Source organism: Lagenorhynchus albirostris, chromosome 1 (assembly GCF_949774975.1).
Source record: "Lagenorhynchus albirostris chromosome 1, mLagAlb1.1, whole genome shotgun sequence".
Classification (NCBI taxonomy): domain Eukaryota; kingdom Metazoa; phylum Chordata; class Mammalia; order Artiodactyla; family Delphinidae; genus Lagenorhynchus; species Lagenorhynchus albirostris.
In genome coordinates, this window is record NC_083095.1 from 172,496,876 (window position 1) to 172,513,286 (window position 16,411).

Genomic DNA, 16,411 nt, shown 5'->3' on the forward strand with positions numbered 1-16,411 from the left:
ATCTGTCTGGGTTATTAGACTACAAATTCCATGAGGGCAGGAACTATCTTTTTCACTTTTATATCCCAAGGGTCTGACAGAAGAGTCAGACTCAATAAACACTGGGAAGCTGTTAGGGAAGATCTCTCCTGACTCATTCAGTCTGGTTTAAGTACTCCCTCCATGAGCCCATAAAATCCTCTGCATACCTCTCTCTGTTAAAGCACTTAAAATGCTACACTGGAATTAGCACTAGATATGGACCACTTTGAGGATGGCAACTATGTTTCATTTCTTTGTACTAACCACCCCCAACCAGCCATAACATCCCTGCAGAACTGAGTTCAGTGCCTAACACATAGGAGGAGCCCCAAAAGCATTATATGATAAACAAGGCTCCTATCCAGAAAGCAAGACAATCAATGATAAAGGCTAGCTGCTTTCGCTACAAGAGGGAGAAAGATCCGCTGAGCGAAGAAAACCAGTCGGGCAGGAAGAACTCTGGTTTCCATCAATGGCATAAGTATCCACACCACCACAACTAGTAAACTTTCCCTAGCAAAAAGTAAACATAGAGGGTTCAATATTACAAATAAAATATAGACATTTTTAAAACCTAAGCTTTCTTGGCATCTCTATTACATTTTCATATGCAGGTCTCATTTAACCTTACCAGCTTGAGCCAAAGAGGAGGAAGATTTTTTTCTGTGTTACAATAAAAATTTGAACTTGGAATGACTATTATATGAATAAGCCTAGAGAGAATGTGGAAATAAACTCCAGGTGATGGCCTTCACATTAATATTTTTGTTCACTAGAAATAAATTCCCATGTTTTTTTCATTTTAAATATTGCCAGAGAAATATTCAAGCTTACAACTAGATTCTAAAAAAATAACACACCTAGAGAAAAAGACACAATCAACACGTCCCTAAAAGCAACACTGATGTAATGACAGTCTATTCCTGGGGAGTCCTAAACCAGGGCTAATACTGACACCCTCCCCCACCACACTCTCTCCCTTGCAAAGGCTGCAGTCGAATGCATGGGTATTACCAATAAGCATACTAACTTAATTGCTTAATAAACTTGATGGCCATCCTGGCATCCTAATTAACTTAAGAAATATCTTCTCCCCCCATGTTAATTTTTCAAGCTTATGTTTTATGTTTGCCAATTTAAAAAATTTAAGCTTTATGATTTATGTGCTTATGGCACAGTAAAGATGTATCAAGAACATCCACAAAGAGGGCTCTAACACAATAGTATTTAGAGTACCTGCTCTTCTGCATCACTTGTAAAAAGTTATCTGGGGCTGAATTTAATCCCCCTTTACAATAGTGTGAACTCACTGGCAGTCAAATGAGAAAAATTCCTACAGCTCTCCAGGAACGGCTGGAGTTCTAGTTTAGGTAGAAGTGTTTAAATGGCAGAGCAAGATAAAAGGCACTGGTCAAAATTTTTAACTCCTGGAGTAAATCAAGAACTCAACCTCTTGCTAGGATCCTCAAGCCCTTACCAAAAGTACACTGGTCCTCAGGTGAGATTCTGGAGATCTGAAAAGAAATCTTCCACATGTTTCTAGTAGGGTACATGCCATTTCAATATGGTGATGGGAAAAGTCTGATAGAAGCATCTGTAAAAATAATAATGATGAAAAACCACAAAGACAACAATTCAATCCTATTAGAGAAAGAAAACATTATACACCTAATGTGTGCAACAAGTTTTAAAATGTCACTGTAAAAAGAAGAAAAGCTAAACACAATATTGTAAATCAACTAAAAAAAAAAAACCTAGTCTACTTTAGATGCCAAGCTTCATCACTGGGTATCTTTGTGTTAGGCCATAAAATTTTATCTAAAAACTTCAGGATATTTAATGTCATTCCTTTTAGATAGATATATGAAAACTAATCTATCAAAGCCCATTTTATATTTATCAGGAGATGCTATATATTTAAGCAAATGCCACATACATAGCTAATATTTTCTAAATAGCTTTTTGGTTTTGGTTTATATGACATTTACCTTTAAACTTCTTACAACAAAAGCCTTACTGTATGAAATTTACAAACACATTACCACATTTTACTATTTATCCCCCCAATATTTTTCTGTGCATATTTTCTAAGCCAAAGAAGATTTACACATATCATTTAATAATTTGGTTTTTTTGGGCTAACATGAGTATTTTTCCACGTCTTTATTATCCTTCTATGGCATGATTTAAAGGGTGCATAGTACTTATAATATGAACTATACGAAAACTTAACTGATTCTTATTTATGGGACATCCAAATTGTTTACAATTTTTTGCTACTATAAACAATGGTGTGACAAACATTCTTGCAGATAAATTTGCGCACGTTTATGATTATTTCCTTAAAACAAATGTACAGAAATGAACCTGTGTCAAATAAATGTATATTCTTCCTATATACATCAGTAATTAATACAAAGAAATATACTAATATGTCTAAGTTGTTCATGGCATGATTCCTTTCAACGACAGCGTTGAAAAAACTTTCAAACCTCTCTTAAAATGCTGTCCAAAGTTCCCCAAATGTACTTTGTAGTCTCCTGAAATGCTCCAAGTAGGTTTAGGAGACTTAACCCCTTGAATATTTACAATGATTATTAATATTTTAAATACTCTTAAGAAATCATGCAGTAAAGAAACGTGTTTAACTCAGGGTTTTCCAAATGTATTTGAACCCATGAGACCCATTTTGTGTGACATACCTAGTGATATCTCAAAGAAATTAACTTGATTAAAAATTTGTTATTGTTAGTAATGACCAATTCCAAATGTAGAAGAATTATTTCATCTATGCTGCATCAGCTTTACCACACATAACTAGTTAGTTACTAATGAATTTCTACCTTAATTCTATTGTGGACAAAAAAACATAATCTGAATAATTTCAATTTTTTTGAACTTGCTGAGACTTTCTTTTTGGTTGATTTTGGTGAATCATCCATGTGCATTTGAAGATATTATAAATTCTGATCCTGTTGGGTATAGTGTCAATTAGATTAAGGTTGTTCAATCCTGAATATACTTACTAATGTTGTCTGCCTATGCTTTCAGCTACTAAAAGGTGTTTTCAAGTCTCTCACTGTAATTATGGATTTATTTCTCTTTCCTTGTCGATTTTTTGCTTTATGTATTCTAAAAATACAGTACTGGATGCATACTGATTCAGGAAGGTAACAACACTTTCCTATTAAAAGGACCTCATCATCATTATGAACTATGCTTCTTTATTTCTAATAATGCTTCATGCCTTAAAGCCTACTTTGTCTGATAATAATAAAACCAGGTGCTTTTATTTATTTATTTATTTTTAGTGCTTCCATGGTATATTTCCCCCATCTTTTTATTTTAGGCTTCCTGGTGTTAATATTTAAGGGTATCTTCCTTGCAGTCAGCATATAATGTTGTTTTAATCAAGTCTTATATTCTTAAGGCTTTTACTTAATGTACTTTGTCCTTCTACATTTCATGTAATTACTGTTATAGTTCTATTTGTGTCTACCATCTTATTATTTGTTCTCTATTTTGCTCATCTGTTTATTGTTCCTTTTTACTCCTCTTTTGTCTTCCTATAGATTAATCAAATATTTCTTAATTACATCATTTCCCAGCATTTACAAACTGAAGCATTAAAACTTTAGATGTGTCTATTAAAAAATATTTCAAATGATTCACTACTAACCTTCAAACAATGCAGTGTATCATTTTTTGTGAACATCTTAAACTTAGTGAGTTCTCCAATAAAACGAACAGTTTTGTTCTTTGTTTCAATATTGATCTGGTCCTTTTTTCGTACCTACAAATGAAGAGAAGAGACATTGCTTAAATAATTAACACTTTGAAATCTGTGATAAGAATTGTTATTTTAATAAGACTGAATTCACTCTAGATATTTTAAATAAATTTGGGTATAATTTCTTGCTATATTCAAATTATCTTAAGTTAAAGCAAAATAAGCTCTGTGGAACACCAGTGCCAGGACATGCTTTGCAAAACTGTTTCAAACAATTTGGGGAAACAATGCATTTCACCAGCCTTAAGAGGTTCTCATATAAAGAAACCTGTTTAACTTAATTCAATGTTTCTCAAATTTATTTGGCAACATAAACCCCTCTTTTGAAATGGTAACAACGACTAGTTTGTTAAATTAATATTATAAGGAATACACTTTAGGAAATGCTGCTTTAAAAATAATAAACACCAAGAGCTCACTTAAGCAAAAATATTAAGGCTCAGTTAGTATATTATAATTATGAACTATATACATTTTTTATTGTAAATTCATTAGTACAATGAAATTTCCAATACAATCACTATTTTTTATCAACAGTCACAGTCGCATATCAAAGTTCAAATCCTTTGCAAATATAAGCCCTCTACTTAGGCACACATTTCAAGCAATATTGAACATAACAAAATCCTATTACAACAGTACCATGTGAACAGACACGTCACGATAAATGTAATTGGATTTAACCTCAGAATTACAATTTCACCAGAAAACCAAACCTGTAGTCTAGAAGCCTTTTCTATGAACAACAATAACAATAATATGGTAGTGCTTTGAACTAGTTTAGTGTTCCTTATTTTTTCAGAGTACTATCCTATCTTATTTGTTCCACATAACAACACTCTGAGAAAGGAGCAAAAGCTGTATAATTCTGATTTAATAGTTAAAACAACAACAGTAGAAGAACGCAAAGCTGTCAAATGACCTGACCAAGGATCAGTACCAAAACCCCAGACTCTAAACTCATACTTGAGAATTCCACTGCTCTATCAGGTGCTGGGATTCAAAGTAAGTCCAAACCTCACCCGCATCTGGACAATTAGTAACAATCTTTTACGTAAGTATTAAACTTCTACATAGACAGCCTATACTTAATGGAATTTATCATCTTCCTTTTTAAGGACCTACTTTCTATAGCAAACAAAGGTAGGTGCTCACTTTTTAGATCTTCAGTAATAATTTTTGAACAAAACCATGTTTACTCACTTAAAAAATCAGAGGAAATTAGAAACTCACTCTAACTATATTTAATCTAAGGCATCAATAAAACTGCAACTAAAAATAAAATCACAAAAACTCAACTTACAGAACTTTAATCACATCATTCAAGCATACAAAATAGCTTTGAGATTAGAGACAAATAGAAAAAAACTAGAACTAGATTCTAGTTTAATTAGTCTATTAAACAAACTAATATTGAATAAATTTGACTATTTATTCTAGCCTTGTAATTTAGCCTTCATAAAGGTGTTTTCACAAATAGGTGTTTGATAAGTACTGCATACTGAAAGCTCCTCTTGGAACGTCCCTGGTGGCGCAGTGGTTAAGAATCCGCCTGCTAGGGCTTCCCTGGTGGCGCAGTGGTTGAGAGTCCGCCTGTCGATGCAGGGGACATGGGTTCGTGCCCCGGTCCGGGAAGATCCCACATGCCACGGAGCGGCTGGGCCCGTGAGCCATGGCCACTGAGCTTGTGCATCCGGAGACTGTGCTCCGCAACGGGAGAGGCCGCAACAGTGAGAGGCCCGTGTACCGCAAAAAAAAAAAAAAAAAGAATCCGCCTGCCAATGTAGGGGCCACGGGTTCGAGCCCTGGTCAGTGAAGATCCCATATGCTGCGGAACAACTAAGACCGTGCGCCACAACTACTGAAGCCCGCACGCCTACAGCCTGTGCTCCACAACAAAAGAAGCCACCGCGATGAGAAGCCCGCGCACCACAATGAAGAGTAGACCCCGCTTGCTGCAACTAGAGAAAGCCTGCGTGCAGCAACGAAGATCCAAGGCAGCCAAAAATAAATAAATAAATTTATATATTTAAAAAAAAGCTCCTCTTATTAATTTATCTTATTTTGTGAACTCTGAGGCAAGTTTAATCTACACTCTAGATTAAGAGGGTAGACTCTGGACCAGATCTGCTAGGTTTAATTCCCAGCTTTATCACTTACTGTTACTTAAACTCTGTGCCTCAATTTCCTCATCTATAAAATGGAACTAATGAAAGTAACCTATATCATACGGTTGTGAGTCTTCACTAAGTGAACTGATACAAAGCACAATCAATAGTAACTGGGACCACGAAGAGTTCACTAAGTATTAGCCATTATTAATATTATCCACATTTGTACATTGTATCGCTAATACATTGACACAAAATCAATATTCACTGAGTGAACAAATTAATGAAAATGCTTTATGTTTATATACATATTGTAGTGACGTGAAAGAGTAAAAGGTCTACAGTCACAACACCTGAGGTCCTGTGGTCATTTCATGCCATTTGGGGTGGGGGTAGGGGTATATAATCTTGGACAATTCATATAAAACTCCCTGAACCTACTGGCTCACTTGGTAAAATAAGGATAAAAATAAGGATGATGATGATGGGGCAGTAATGATGATAACTATACTTCACTTGATACTAAGCAATTAATGTCTAGGACAAAAGAGTATACAAACTTTAAAATGATGCTTGAGAAGTGTTTTAAATGATGCTGTAAAATACTTCTGAGTGAGAAATAAAAGTGGGAAATTGTACATAAAATATAAAAGCATCCATAAAAAAACTACAGAAGAAAAAAAGTAAAGAAAATATACTAAAATATTAACAAGGTTTGCTTTAAGTGATGAAATTATGAGGTTCCCCCTCCTTTCTTTCTTCTTTATATATTTTCTAAATCACCCACAATGAGCATGTGTTTCTTTTACAGTTAAAGAAATGTAGAAGTAGAAAAAGGATAAAGAAGCATTTCAAAAATGATATACTGAAGCTGAATCTTTAGAGGGAGTAGGGCTGGGAAATACATATACATGTTTTTAACAGTCTCCCTGGGTGATTCTGGATGCACAAGCTCTTAACAACTGTGCTGTGGAGATCATACAATTTAAGTATTACTGAGCATCACAATTTACAAAAACACATAACATAGTGTATCGTTCACAATTATTCCTAAATATTATTGAGGTTAAGGAGGTACAATCTAACTAACATGACAAGATTGTAGAATTTTTAAATGAAGTATTAGAAATCAATTATCTCACTCCCTCATTTTCAGATGAAAAAACTGAAGGCTTTTCAAAAGACTGTGACATAAAAAACAGACTAACTTATTCTGACTCCTCATTTAATATTTTCCAATCTCATGTGTTGACTCTTTATGATCAAATGGTATGTCAAACACTTCTGCAAAAGTAAATACAGATGAATTAACAATGTAAAATTTTCTATATATTTTTAGTTCAATAATGTCTCAGATTTTACTTACATAATCAAATTTAGCAAAAATGCTGCTTACAACTCATTTATTAATAACAGCTGGAATTGAGATTACTCAAATAACTAAATTCATATACATTAATAAAAACTCTTCAAATATGTCAAGATACAAAAGTAAGAATTTCCAAGGCCTCTCATTCATTATTCCCCTGGAGGAAGAACCCTTTGTCCCAAACCAGCCCCTCTATAACTTCACCCAAATATTATATTTTCTGTCCTCCATAATTTGCTCATTTTGTTTTACATAAACATTCAATCATTCAACTAATTTTTTGGAAAATCCACTATACTCTAAACACTAAGTAGGCACTGGGTTTATAAATAAGTAAATTTGCCTTCAAAGAAACTTATTTATTTTATTCTAGGGACTACTGATCTCCAAAGTAGGGAGGGCAAGACTCTTCATCTACTGGGGTGTGGGGAAAAAGAAATGTTGAAACATCTATTTATGTTTTTGTTTTTTATCTCATACTTTTAAAGTTATTTTTGTATGTTTTATGATATACATGAAATATCTGGTAGAATTACAAATGCATATAATTTATAAATAAATATGCCTATACTGGGATATGTGGTCAACTTATTTTACCAACAGAGAGGCTTGATCAAAAAAGTTAGAAGACCACTGATTTCAAAAATGTCAATCAGTGAGGGTGATATGGCTACATTTAAATAAAAGTTGTATTCTCCATTATTAAAGAAGTAGGCCTTGCTAAAAATGTGGAGGACACAGAAAACTAGAAAGGAAAAAAATTTCGTATAACCCCACTATCCAAAGACAGCCACTGGTAGCATACTGATATACAATTTTTTCTAGTCTTTACTTGCCAAGAATTTTAACATAACTATAAATTTATTATGTGTAAGATTTTAGAGCTTGCTTTTTTTCCCCTTAAAAAAAGCACTTTCGTAGAGAATGGACTTGAGGACACGGGGAGGGGGAAGGGTAAGCTGGGACGAAGTGAGACAGTGGCATGGACATATATACACTACCAAATGTAAAACAGATAGCTAGTGGGAAGCAGCTGCATAGCACAGGGAGAGCAGCTCGGTGCTTTCTGACCACCTAGAGGGGTGGGATAGAAAGGATAGGGGGGAGACGCAAGAGGGAGGAGATATGGGGTTATATGTGTATGTGTAGCTTATTCTCTTTGTTATAAAGCAGAAAGTAACACACCATTGTAAAGCAATTATACTCCAATAAAAATGTTTAAAAAAAAGCACTTTATGATTTGAAAACTTTTTGGTAAATAAGACTTTCTAATGGTTCTATATCATTTCAGCATTGTGATTATATGACCATTTTCTTAATCCATTTTTGGACTTCTAGATTATTTTCCCTTTTTTCCCTATTACAATTCATGATGTGAATAAAGCTTTTGGGGGTACTTAGGATTGTTTACTTGGGACAGATTCCCAGAGTTGTCCACTATATGAATGCCTCTAAGGATCTTGAAACATACTGCCAAATTCCTTCTCCAAATTCCAATCTCAAGTATATGTGATGGTTTCTCATTGTTATTACCTTCACTAACCTGTTAGTCAAATTAGCAAATCCGTTGCTTTAACTAGAATTTCTTTGACCACCAGGTGAGATTTCATACTGTTTTGCTAACCAGCGTTATTTCTCAGGTGAAGTTCTTAAGCACGGGACAAATAGGATCAATTGTGACAATATGTTGGAGCGGGATAGAAGCCAGAGATGGGAAACCTGGTGAAACAGCTATTCTCCTAATTCACGCTACAGAGACTGAAAGACACACTGAAAGACAGCGGCACTGGGAATGAAGGAGAGACGCTAGCCTTGAGGAGGTGTTTTAGCAGATATATCAATAGAATTTGACAAATTTGGCTCCCGAATGTCAGAGGGGCGAAAGTAGATGTAGTTCCCTCAGTGAGTAGATAAAATATATTGCAAATTTATAGGGAGAATATAGAATCCGGTATAAGAAAGTGAATGATAAAGGCATTTTTGAGAAGAAAATGAGTTTTATGGATGTATTTAGCTAAAAGTACATGAGAACTTATTAAGCACCAGGAGAGAGGTTCTGGCAAGAGATATATACGTGAGGCTGCTGGAAACAGATGCCACCTGAACCCCAGGTAAACTGTGTTCCATCATAAAGGAGGGTGAAGGAAGTAAGTCTGGGGAAGGAACACCAACATATAAACTCAGCTGGAAAACAGAGCAAAGGATATTGAGGAGAGTAGTCATAAGCGAGAAGTAGGAGAGAGTGGTGGTAGAGAAGAGGTAATTATTATTATAATGACATCTGTGTGATAAGCTTTATATGAATTATCTCGTTTAATCAGTAAGAACAATCTCATTTAAAAAGATACAAATTGGGACTTCCCTGGTGGTGCAGTGAAGAAGAAGAATCCGCCTGCCAATGCAGGGGACACAGGTTCAAGCCCTGATCCAGGAAGATCCCACATGCCACACAGCAACTAAGCTCATGTGCCACAACTACTGAGCCTGCACTCTAGAGCCTGCGAGCCACAACTACTGAGCCCACGTGCCACAACTACTGAAGCCCTCGCGCCTAGAGCCCGTGCTCTGCAACGAGAAGCCACTGCAATGAGAAGCCCACGTACCGCAACGAAGAGTAGCCCTCACTTGCCGTAACTAGAGAAAGCCCACGCGCAGCAACGAAGACCCAACGCAGCCAAAAATAAATAAATAAATAAATTTATTAAAATACAAATTATCCCACTTAACAAGCAAGGAAATCGAGGCATGGAGCACTTAAGTAACTTGGCCAAAGTTACAATGCTAGTATGTGGTAGAGTCAGAATGAGTTTCCTAAAAGGCAGGAGAGTCCAGCAATTCAGAATCTGCAGGGACATCAACTAGGATGAGGCGATTAGGAGGACACTGGTGGTTTCTGCCAGGGCGCTATGATGGTAAAACAAAGGGTAAACGTCAGAAGTGCAAGAGACACGTATACTCTACAACATCAAACAAGAAGGAAATGAAAGAGGACGGGGGGAGAGGTGCAGTTGAGGAAAGTTTTCCTGTTTTTATTTTAAGGATGGGAGAGTGCTGAGCACATTTTTTGCCTGATAAAAAGTCAATGGCAAAGTCTGCAGATTTGAGGGTGGGAAAGGCTAGACCCTGGAGGAAGCAGAGGTGATCGATGACATCAAGTGCCCTCTCTTCTCTCCCCTGAGAATAGCAGTTCCCAAATATACTCTGGAATCCTGATACTCTTCTAGTTGTAATGAAACCTTACAACAATAACAAAAATGCCAATTCCCTCAACTCTCACCCCAATTTTCAAAGATCGGATGGGAAGTACACATGAACAGAATTTTCTTAATTTTAGGTTTCTCACCAAAAGCACTAATTATGCTTGGTCCAGCAACTCATGGTTTGTTTGACTGTGGTTTGGTGGAGGGGTGTACGCATGTAACTCATACAATGCAGTCATACTGCCTGCTAGTAAAACAGTGTCTTGTCTGTATCTGTATGATGGGATTAAAATACCAACAATATGACTTCAGACGCATCTGCCCCTGAACTAGCAGCATGTAAACACTGTGTCTTTTGAGTGACTGTATATTCAGCCCCTTCCAGGAGGCTCACAGTGCTCATTACCCTATTAAAGCTTTGAGAATTCTTACCATAAAACAAAAGCAAAACGGTTTAACTTTCTGGATTTCAGTGTTTCCAAACTTCTCTAGACATAGAAACCTGTCCTTGATTAATATTATCTATGAAAGTCTGAAACACACTTCAGCAAAAAAGCTGGCCCAGAAAAATCTTACCCACAAATCTCATACTAACAAATTAACACCCATGGCAAGAAGCCTTTAGAGACCATTCCACCCCTCACACAGACTTTTGCTTCCTCTGGACTCAAGGCACTGACTCTCCAACAATTCATTTGGCAATTAAACATGCACTTCCTTATAATATCAAATTTATTTAGGGTTTAAATTTTTATTTCACTCTTGCTTTTATCAGCATTTAGGCCTTATCTTCCCAATTACATCATGAGATTCCTGACCTCAGGAATTATGTCTGTTCTGGTGCTCAGCCATACTACCGATTTGTGTATAGCCAGTGCAATGAAATGCAAATTGAGCAGAGCAAACATTTATCTGCATTCCAAGCAACTTGCTATATAAAGCTAAATTTTACAAACACAATTTTTCCATGGGCATACATGAACACTTGCATTTCATGTCTTTTCAAATTCTACCAATGTTCACTTTCAGTCACCACTAAGGTATCCTTTTACTCCTTTCAAGCCTGTATCCACAAGATGGTGGGGTAACATGGGTTTGGGAGAACCACTCATAGGCACTCTATTAAGAATCTTTCTTCAAGCTAAGGATTCTTAAGGCAAGAATCAATAAAAACATGGTCTATGACAGCATTCACTGAGATCAGAGCATTTACGCAACTTCGTGTGCCCCAAACGTTGGACCCCCAACACCTGAACAGGCATCCTACAGGCACTGTGTGCCCTGACTTGTCATGGCCAATCTTATGTTTCTTCGGGGAACACCAATGAGGCCTGCTGGCTCTCTTGACCTTGGAGAATGTTTTTACTTTACAAAAGCAAGAAGTGCAGACCCTACAATGGGAAAACAAGGTAGCAGCAACAGCTCATCTCCAAATTGGAATAGCATTTATCAATTTCAAGCTTTGCTGAGTAGATTTACATTTAAAAAATTTAGAAGTCCATACATTCTGAACTGTTATACCACTATCAAGTTTCAAAATGTGCTTACCAATAAAATAATCATATTTTTAAACTAAAGAATCCTCACTCATAAGTGTGTGTATATATATATATAACAAAATAAATGCTTAAATACATACATGAAATCTGAAATCCCCCCTCAGCATGGAACAAAGATCCTCTGCTACATCAGACATGCAGGGATGCAATGTAGCAACCAATCTTGCATAAAATGGTAGCAAATCCAACCTGCAAAAGTTACATGTGATATGTGTAAAAGGAAAGGCACACCAGAAATAACTCATTTTAAAATTTAAACTTTCTCAGATATATTCACACATTAAATGATTATAAAAACTAATAATAATCATACAGACATGCCTATGTATTGCCATTATAATGAAGTATTTGGAAATTCAATTTGCCTTGTGAAAGTTTATTAATAATATGGTATTTTCCATTCAGTACATTTACTGCACATTTGCAATTTCCATCGAGTACTCAATTTTGATAAAATATGAAATACCAAGCAAAGAAAACATGGCTTAAAGTTTTAATCACATAATTACTGAGTAAATAAACAAAGATAACAAACAGTATAAAACAATCCTTTTAAACAATTTCCTTCATTTATCCATGGATAAGTTATTTCAAAGCTTCAATGTAAAGTAAAAGGGTAACCAATAACCAAAAGGGTATCTAAGAAGTCAAAAAAATAATAATCACAAAACCCACACACTAACTTATTCTACCCATTATAGAACCCACTCAGATTCTCCCACGGGGCTTCTCGACTCCTACTCAGGACAATAAACACAAATCTGCATTTCCTCATGCTGCTGTCCCCTTTCATCATCAGAGCACTTTCTCATCAAATTTGGATGCAACTCCAGATTCCAGGACTCCAGGCAGCCACTACTAATCAGAATCAACACACAAGCTAAAAATTTATTTTCCATTCCTGCCACAGACATTATTTTATAAAACTTGATTATCCAATGATTCAACACTCAGCAGACCAGACTCTGAAGATGAGAAGCTGTGAGGAACTAATAAAAGCAGCTGCACTGACAGCAGCAAGTAATGGGAGCTGACAGGGAGGAAGGAAGCAAAAAACTAGAAAAATTCAAAGCAAGAGCTCAAAAACTACAACAACCCGCAGCCATTTAGAACAGACAAATAATTCTACAAGTCTTACATATCCCTGAATATATCATTATACTGCAGAACATGAAAATGGTGTGATCATCAGAGAAAACTCTGCCTACCATGAAAGGCTGAGAATTAGACCTGGAAAATTCAGAAGGGACATAGTGAAGGAAGGAAGAATGGACAGAAATTTGAAAGGTGGAGTCAAGGAGAGGAAAGTGCTCAAATTCATGCCTAAGAGCCTCAAAAATTTTGTATTCCTCTTTGACCATTATAATTTCCTTTAAAACTTATCACGTATTTTTCTTCCCAAGGTGCCAGGCCCTGTCCTAGGCATCCAATCTCCATTATTTATCTTGTTGATACTGATAACCACCCCATCAGGTAGACATTATAATCACCATTTCAGAAATAAGACTACAGAGGTTGAGAGAAGTCAAGAATGTGGTGGCTCTGTAAAAGTACCTCAAAAAATTTTAAATGCATTATACCCTTCTTTAAAGAAATGAGAAGTACAGTCCGTTATGTAAAGAGCTGAATCAAAACATTTAGTGTTAAGCCTTATTTTAAATGTTTCTTTAAATTATTTTAAAAGTTTTATCAATTGAAGGTTAAGTTCCTGTCACACAGAAAATGCACACATGTGGGTCACATTACTCCTTGTTGATGTTACAAAAAAGAGGTATCCTGTAAGACACTCTCACAAATATGTAATAATTTTCTTAACGTCTGCTAGTGTGGGGAAAAAAAAAGCCTAGGGCAACTGCACATGTAATTTTCATGCATAATAGATGGATTCATACTAATACCAAATTTACTTTCTAAACTTTCAAACTTTAGAATATTATATTTTAATATATTATTATATTTTAGTTGGAACGTTAGCTTTTTCATATCCACTTTAGCAAAAAATACTTTTTTTCTCAGTTCATGATCAATTACAAATATAGGACTTTAAACCTATGCCCCAGGTTCTACCCCTCCCAACTGCCACAACTACAGGTCAGAAAAATAAGACTCAAGAGTTGAGGTCATGGGATAACAAAGAGTAATGCACTGGGAGTTGAGAGGCTCAGGCTCTAATTCTCTCAAACAGCACTTCTGTGACCTCATGAATTGACCTGACCTCATCTCCTACTATCCTGTCCAGTCTCACCGGACCCCCAGTAATCCTCAGAGCCTCAGCACTGGCTCTTCTCAGTAGCTGGAGTCTGCTTTCCCCAAATATCTCTGCCACTTACTCCCTCACAAAGGTCAAGTCTTAGTTCCAGTGACATCCCCTCCATGAGACCCATTCTGAATACACCATTGAAACTGCAAATCCATCCCACCCCCCAGCCCCTTACCCTGCACTATTATTTTTTAAATAGAGTTTATCACCTTCTAACGTATATAATTTACTTACTTGTTCATAGGTGCTTGATAGATATTTCTTACTGTCAGCTTTTATTCTAAACTATTCTTCATATTAATGAAATATCATCCAATTTTTATAAGAATAATATTAAATTTGATCAACTTTTTATATTTTATCAAACAAGCACTAGTTTATCAAATATCTTTTTTTAAATTTATTTATTTATTTATTTTTGGCCAAGTTGGGTCTTTGTTTCTGCGTGCGGGCTTCCCCTAGTTGCAGTGAATGGGGGCTACTCTTTGTTGTGGTGCATGGGCTCTAGGCACGCAGGCTTCAGTAGTTGTGGCACGTGGGCTCAGTAGTTGTGGCTGGTGGGCTCTAGAGTGCAGGCTCAGTAGTTGTGGCACACGGGCTTAGCTGCTGCTCAGCATGTGGGATCTTCCAGGACCAGGGCTCGAATCTGTGTCCCCTGCATTGGCAGGCGGATTCTTAACCACTGCGCCACCAGGGAAGCCCTATCAAATATCTTTTATGCAGTCAATGGGATAATCATATAGTTTATTTTCCCTACTGGTGTTACATATATTAGTAAGTTTCCTGGGCTTCCCTGGTGGCACAGTTGTTGAGAGTCCACCTGCCGATGCAGGGAACACGGGTTCGTGCCCCGGTCCGGGAAGATCCCACATGCTGCAGAGCGGCTGGGCCCATGAGCCATGGCCTCTGAGCCTGCGTGTCCGGAGCCTGTGCTCCGCAACAGGAGAGGCCACAACAGTGAGAGGCCCGCGTACCGCAAAAAAATAAAAATAAAAAATAAATTTCCTGTTTAAAGTAGCTTTTCATTCCTAAGATCAATCCTCTTTGATCATGCTGGATGTTTGTTTTTAATATACTATTAAATATAATTTGTTAGTATTTTACTTAGAATTTTTATATCGACATTAAAAAGTGAGACCGGTCCACACTTTTAACATCCTCACTCTTTTTTTTGTTAAGATTTTGCCTATTTCTTCATATTATGAAATGGGAAGTTCTCCTTCCTATGCTCTGGAAAAAACGATACAGCAAAGAAATTACTCTGATAATTTTTTACATTTTCTTCCATAATCACTGGTCTATTTAATTTTGTCTTGATTGAATCAAGTTTGAAAATGTGTATTTTTTCCCAAAAAATTACTTGTTTCACTGAGGTTTTCAAGTGGTTTTTTTAAACTTCTAGTATATCATCTGGCTTATTCTTAAACTTTTTAATGTTTTCTTTATATTTTCTAAATGGTTGTCTACCTGGATTTTTTTTTTTAAGAATTAGCTTCTGAGTTTACAAAATTAATATTAATCTTGATTGTCTTTTTCAATGTATTTTTCAACAAAATTTGAGATTATAGGGCTTCCCTGGTGGCGCACTGGTTGAGAGTCTGCCTGCCGATGCAGGGGACACGGGTTCGTGCCCCGGTCAGGGAAGATCCCACATGCCACAGAGCGGCTGGGCCCGTGAGCCATGGCCGCTGAGCCTGTGCGCCCAGAGACTGTGCTCCGCAGCGGGAGAGGCCACAGCAATAAGAGGTCCGCGTACCGCAAAAAAAAAAAAAAAAAATTGAGATTATAACACGTAGAAGCAAAAAATTTTAATCAAACTATGTCATTTCCTTTTTTCTTCTTTTCCTGGTCAAGTCACCTATACTTCGCTTCATTTTTTTTATTCTTCCAATTGGCTCAATCTATTGATACTTCAAAGCTTTTTCCCAGCCCCCAAAGAAAGGTGGATAGAGCCACCCATTTTAAAGTAAAGCAGCCTGTGTTATCCATGCAGAGTAACATCAGTAAAATAAGAACACAGGTCAGCACTTTCAGCTTCAACAGGAATTTAAAAATTAGGTTAAGGATCCCCTAGAAGATCTTAACTCTTTTAATTAAGCCT

The 16,411-nt window shown here is 36.4% G+C and overlaps 1 protein-coding gene across 3 annotated transcripts in view; it reads right to left on the reverse strand.

Annotated features, from left to right (window-relative positions):
* The window catches only part of UPF2 (UPF2 regulator of nonsense mediated mRNA decay), a 213,189-nt gene that overhangs the window by 153,200 nt on the left and 43,578 nt on the right, over positions 1 to 16,411 (reverse strand). For all 3 annotated transcript variants that reach the window (XM_060160181.1, XM_060160189.1, XM_060160197.1), the window contains exons 9-11: positions 12,131 to 12,239; positions 3,701 to 3,814; positions 1,499 to 1,615 (exon numbers count right to left, since the gene is read on the reverse strand). In XM_060160181.1, coding sequence (XP_060016164.1) covers positions 1,499 to 1,615; positions 3,701 to 3,814; positions 12,131 to 12,239 — 340 coding nt within the window. The remainder of the gene's footprint in view (positions 1 to 1,498; positions 1,616 to 3,700; positions 3,815 to 12,130; positions 12,240 to 16,411) is intronic.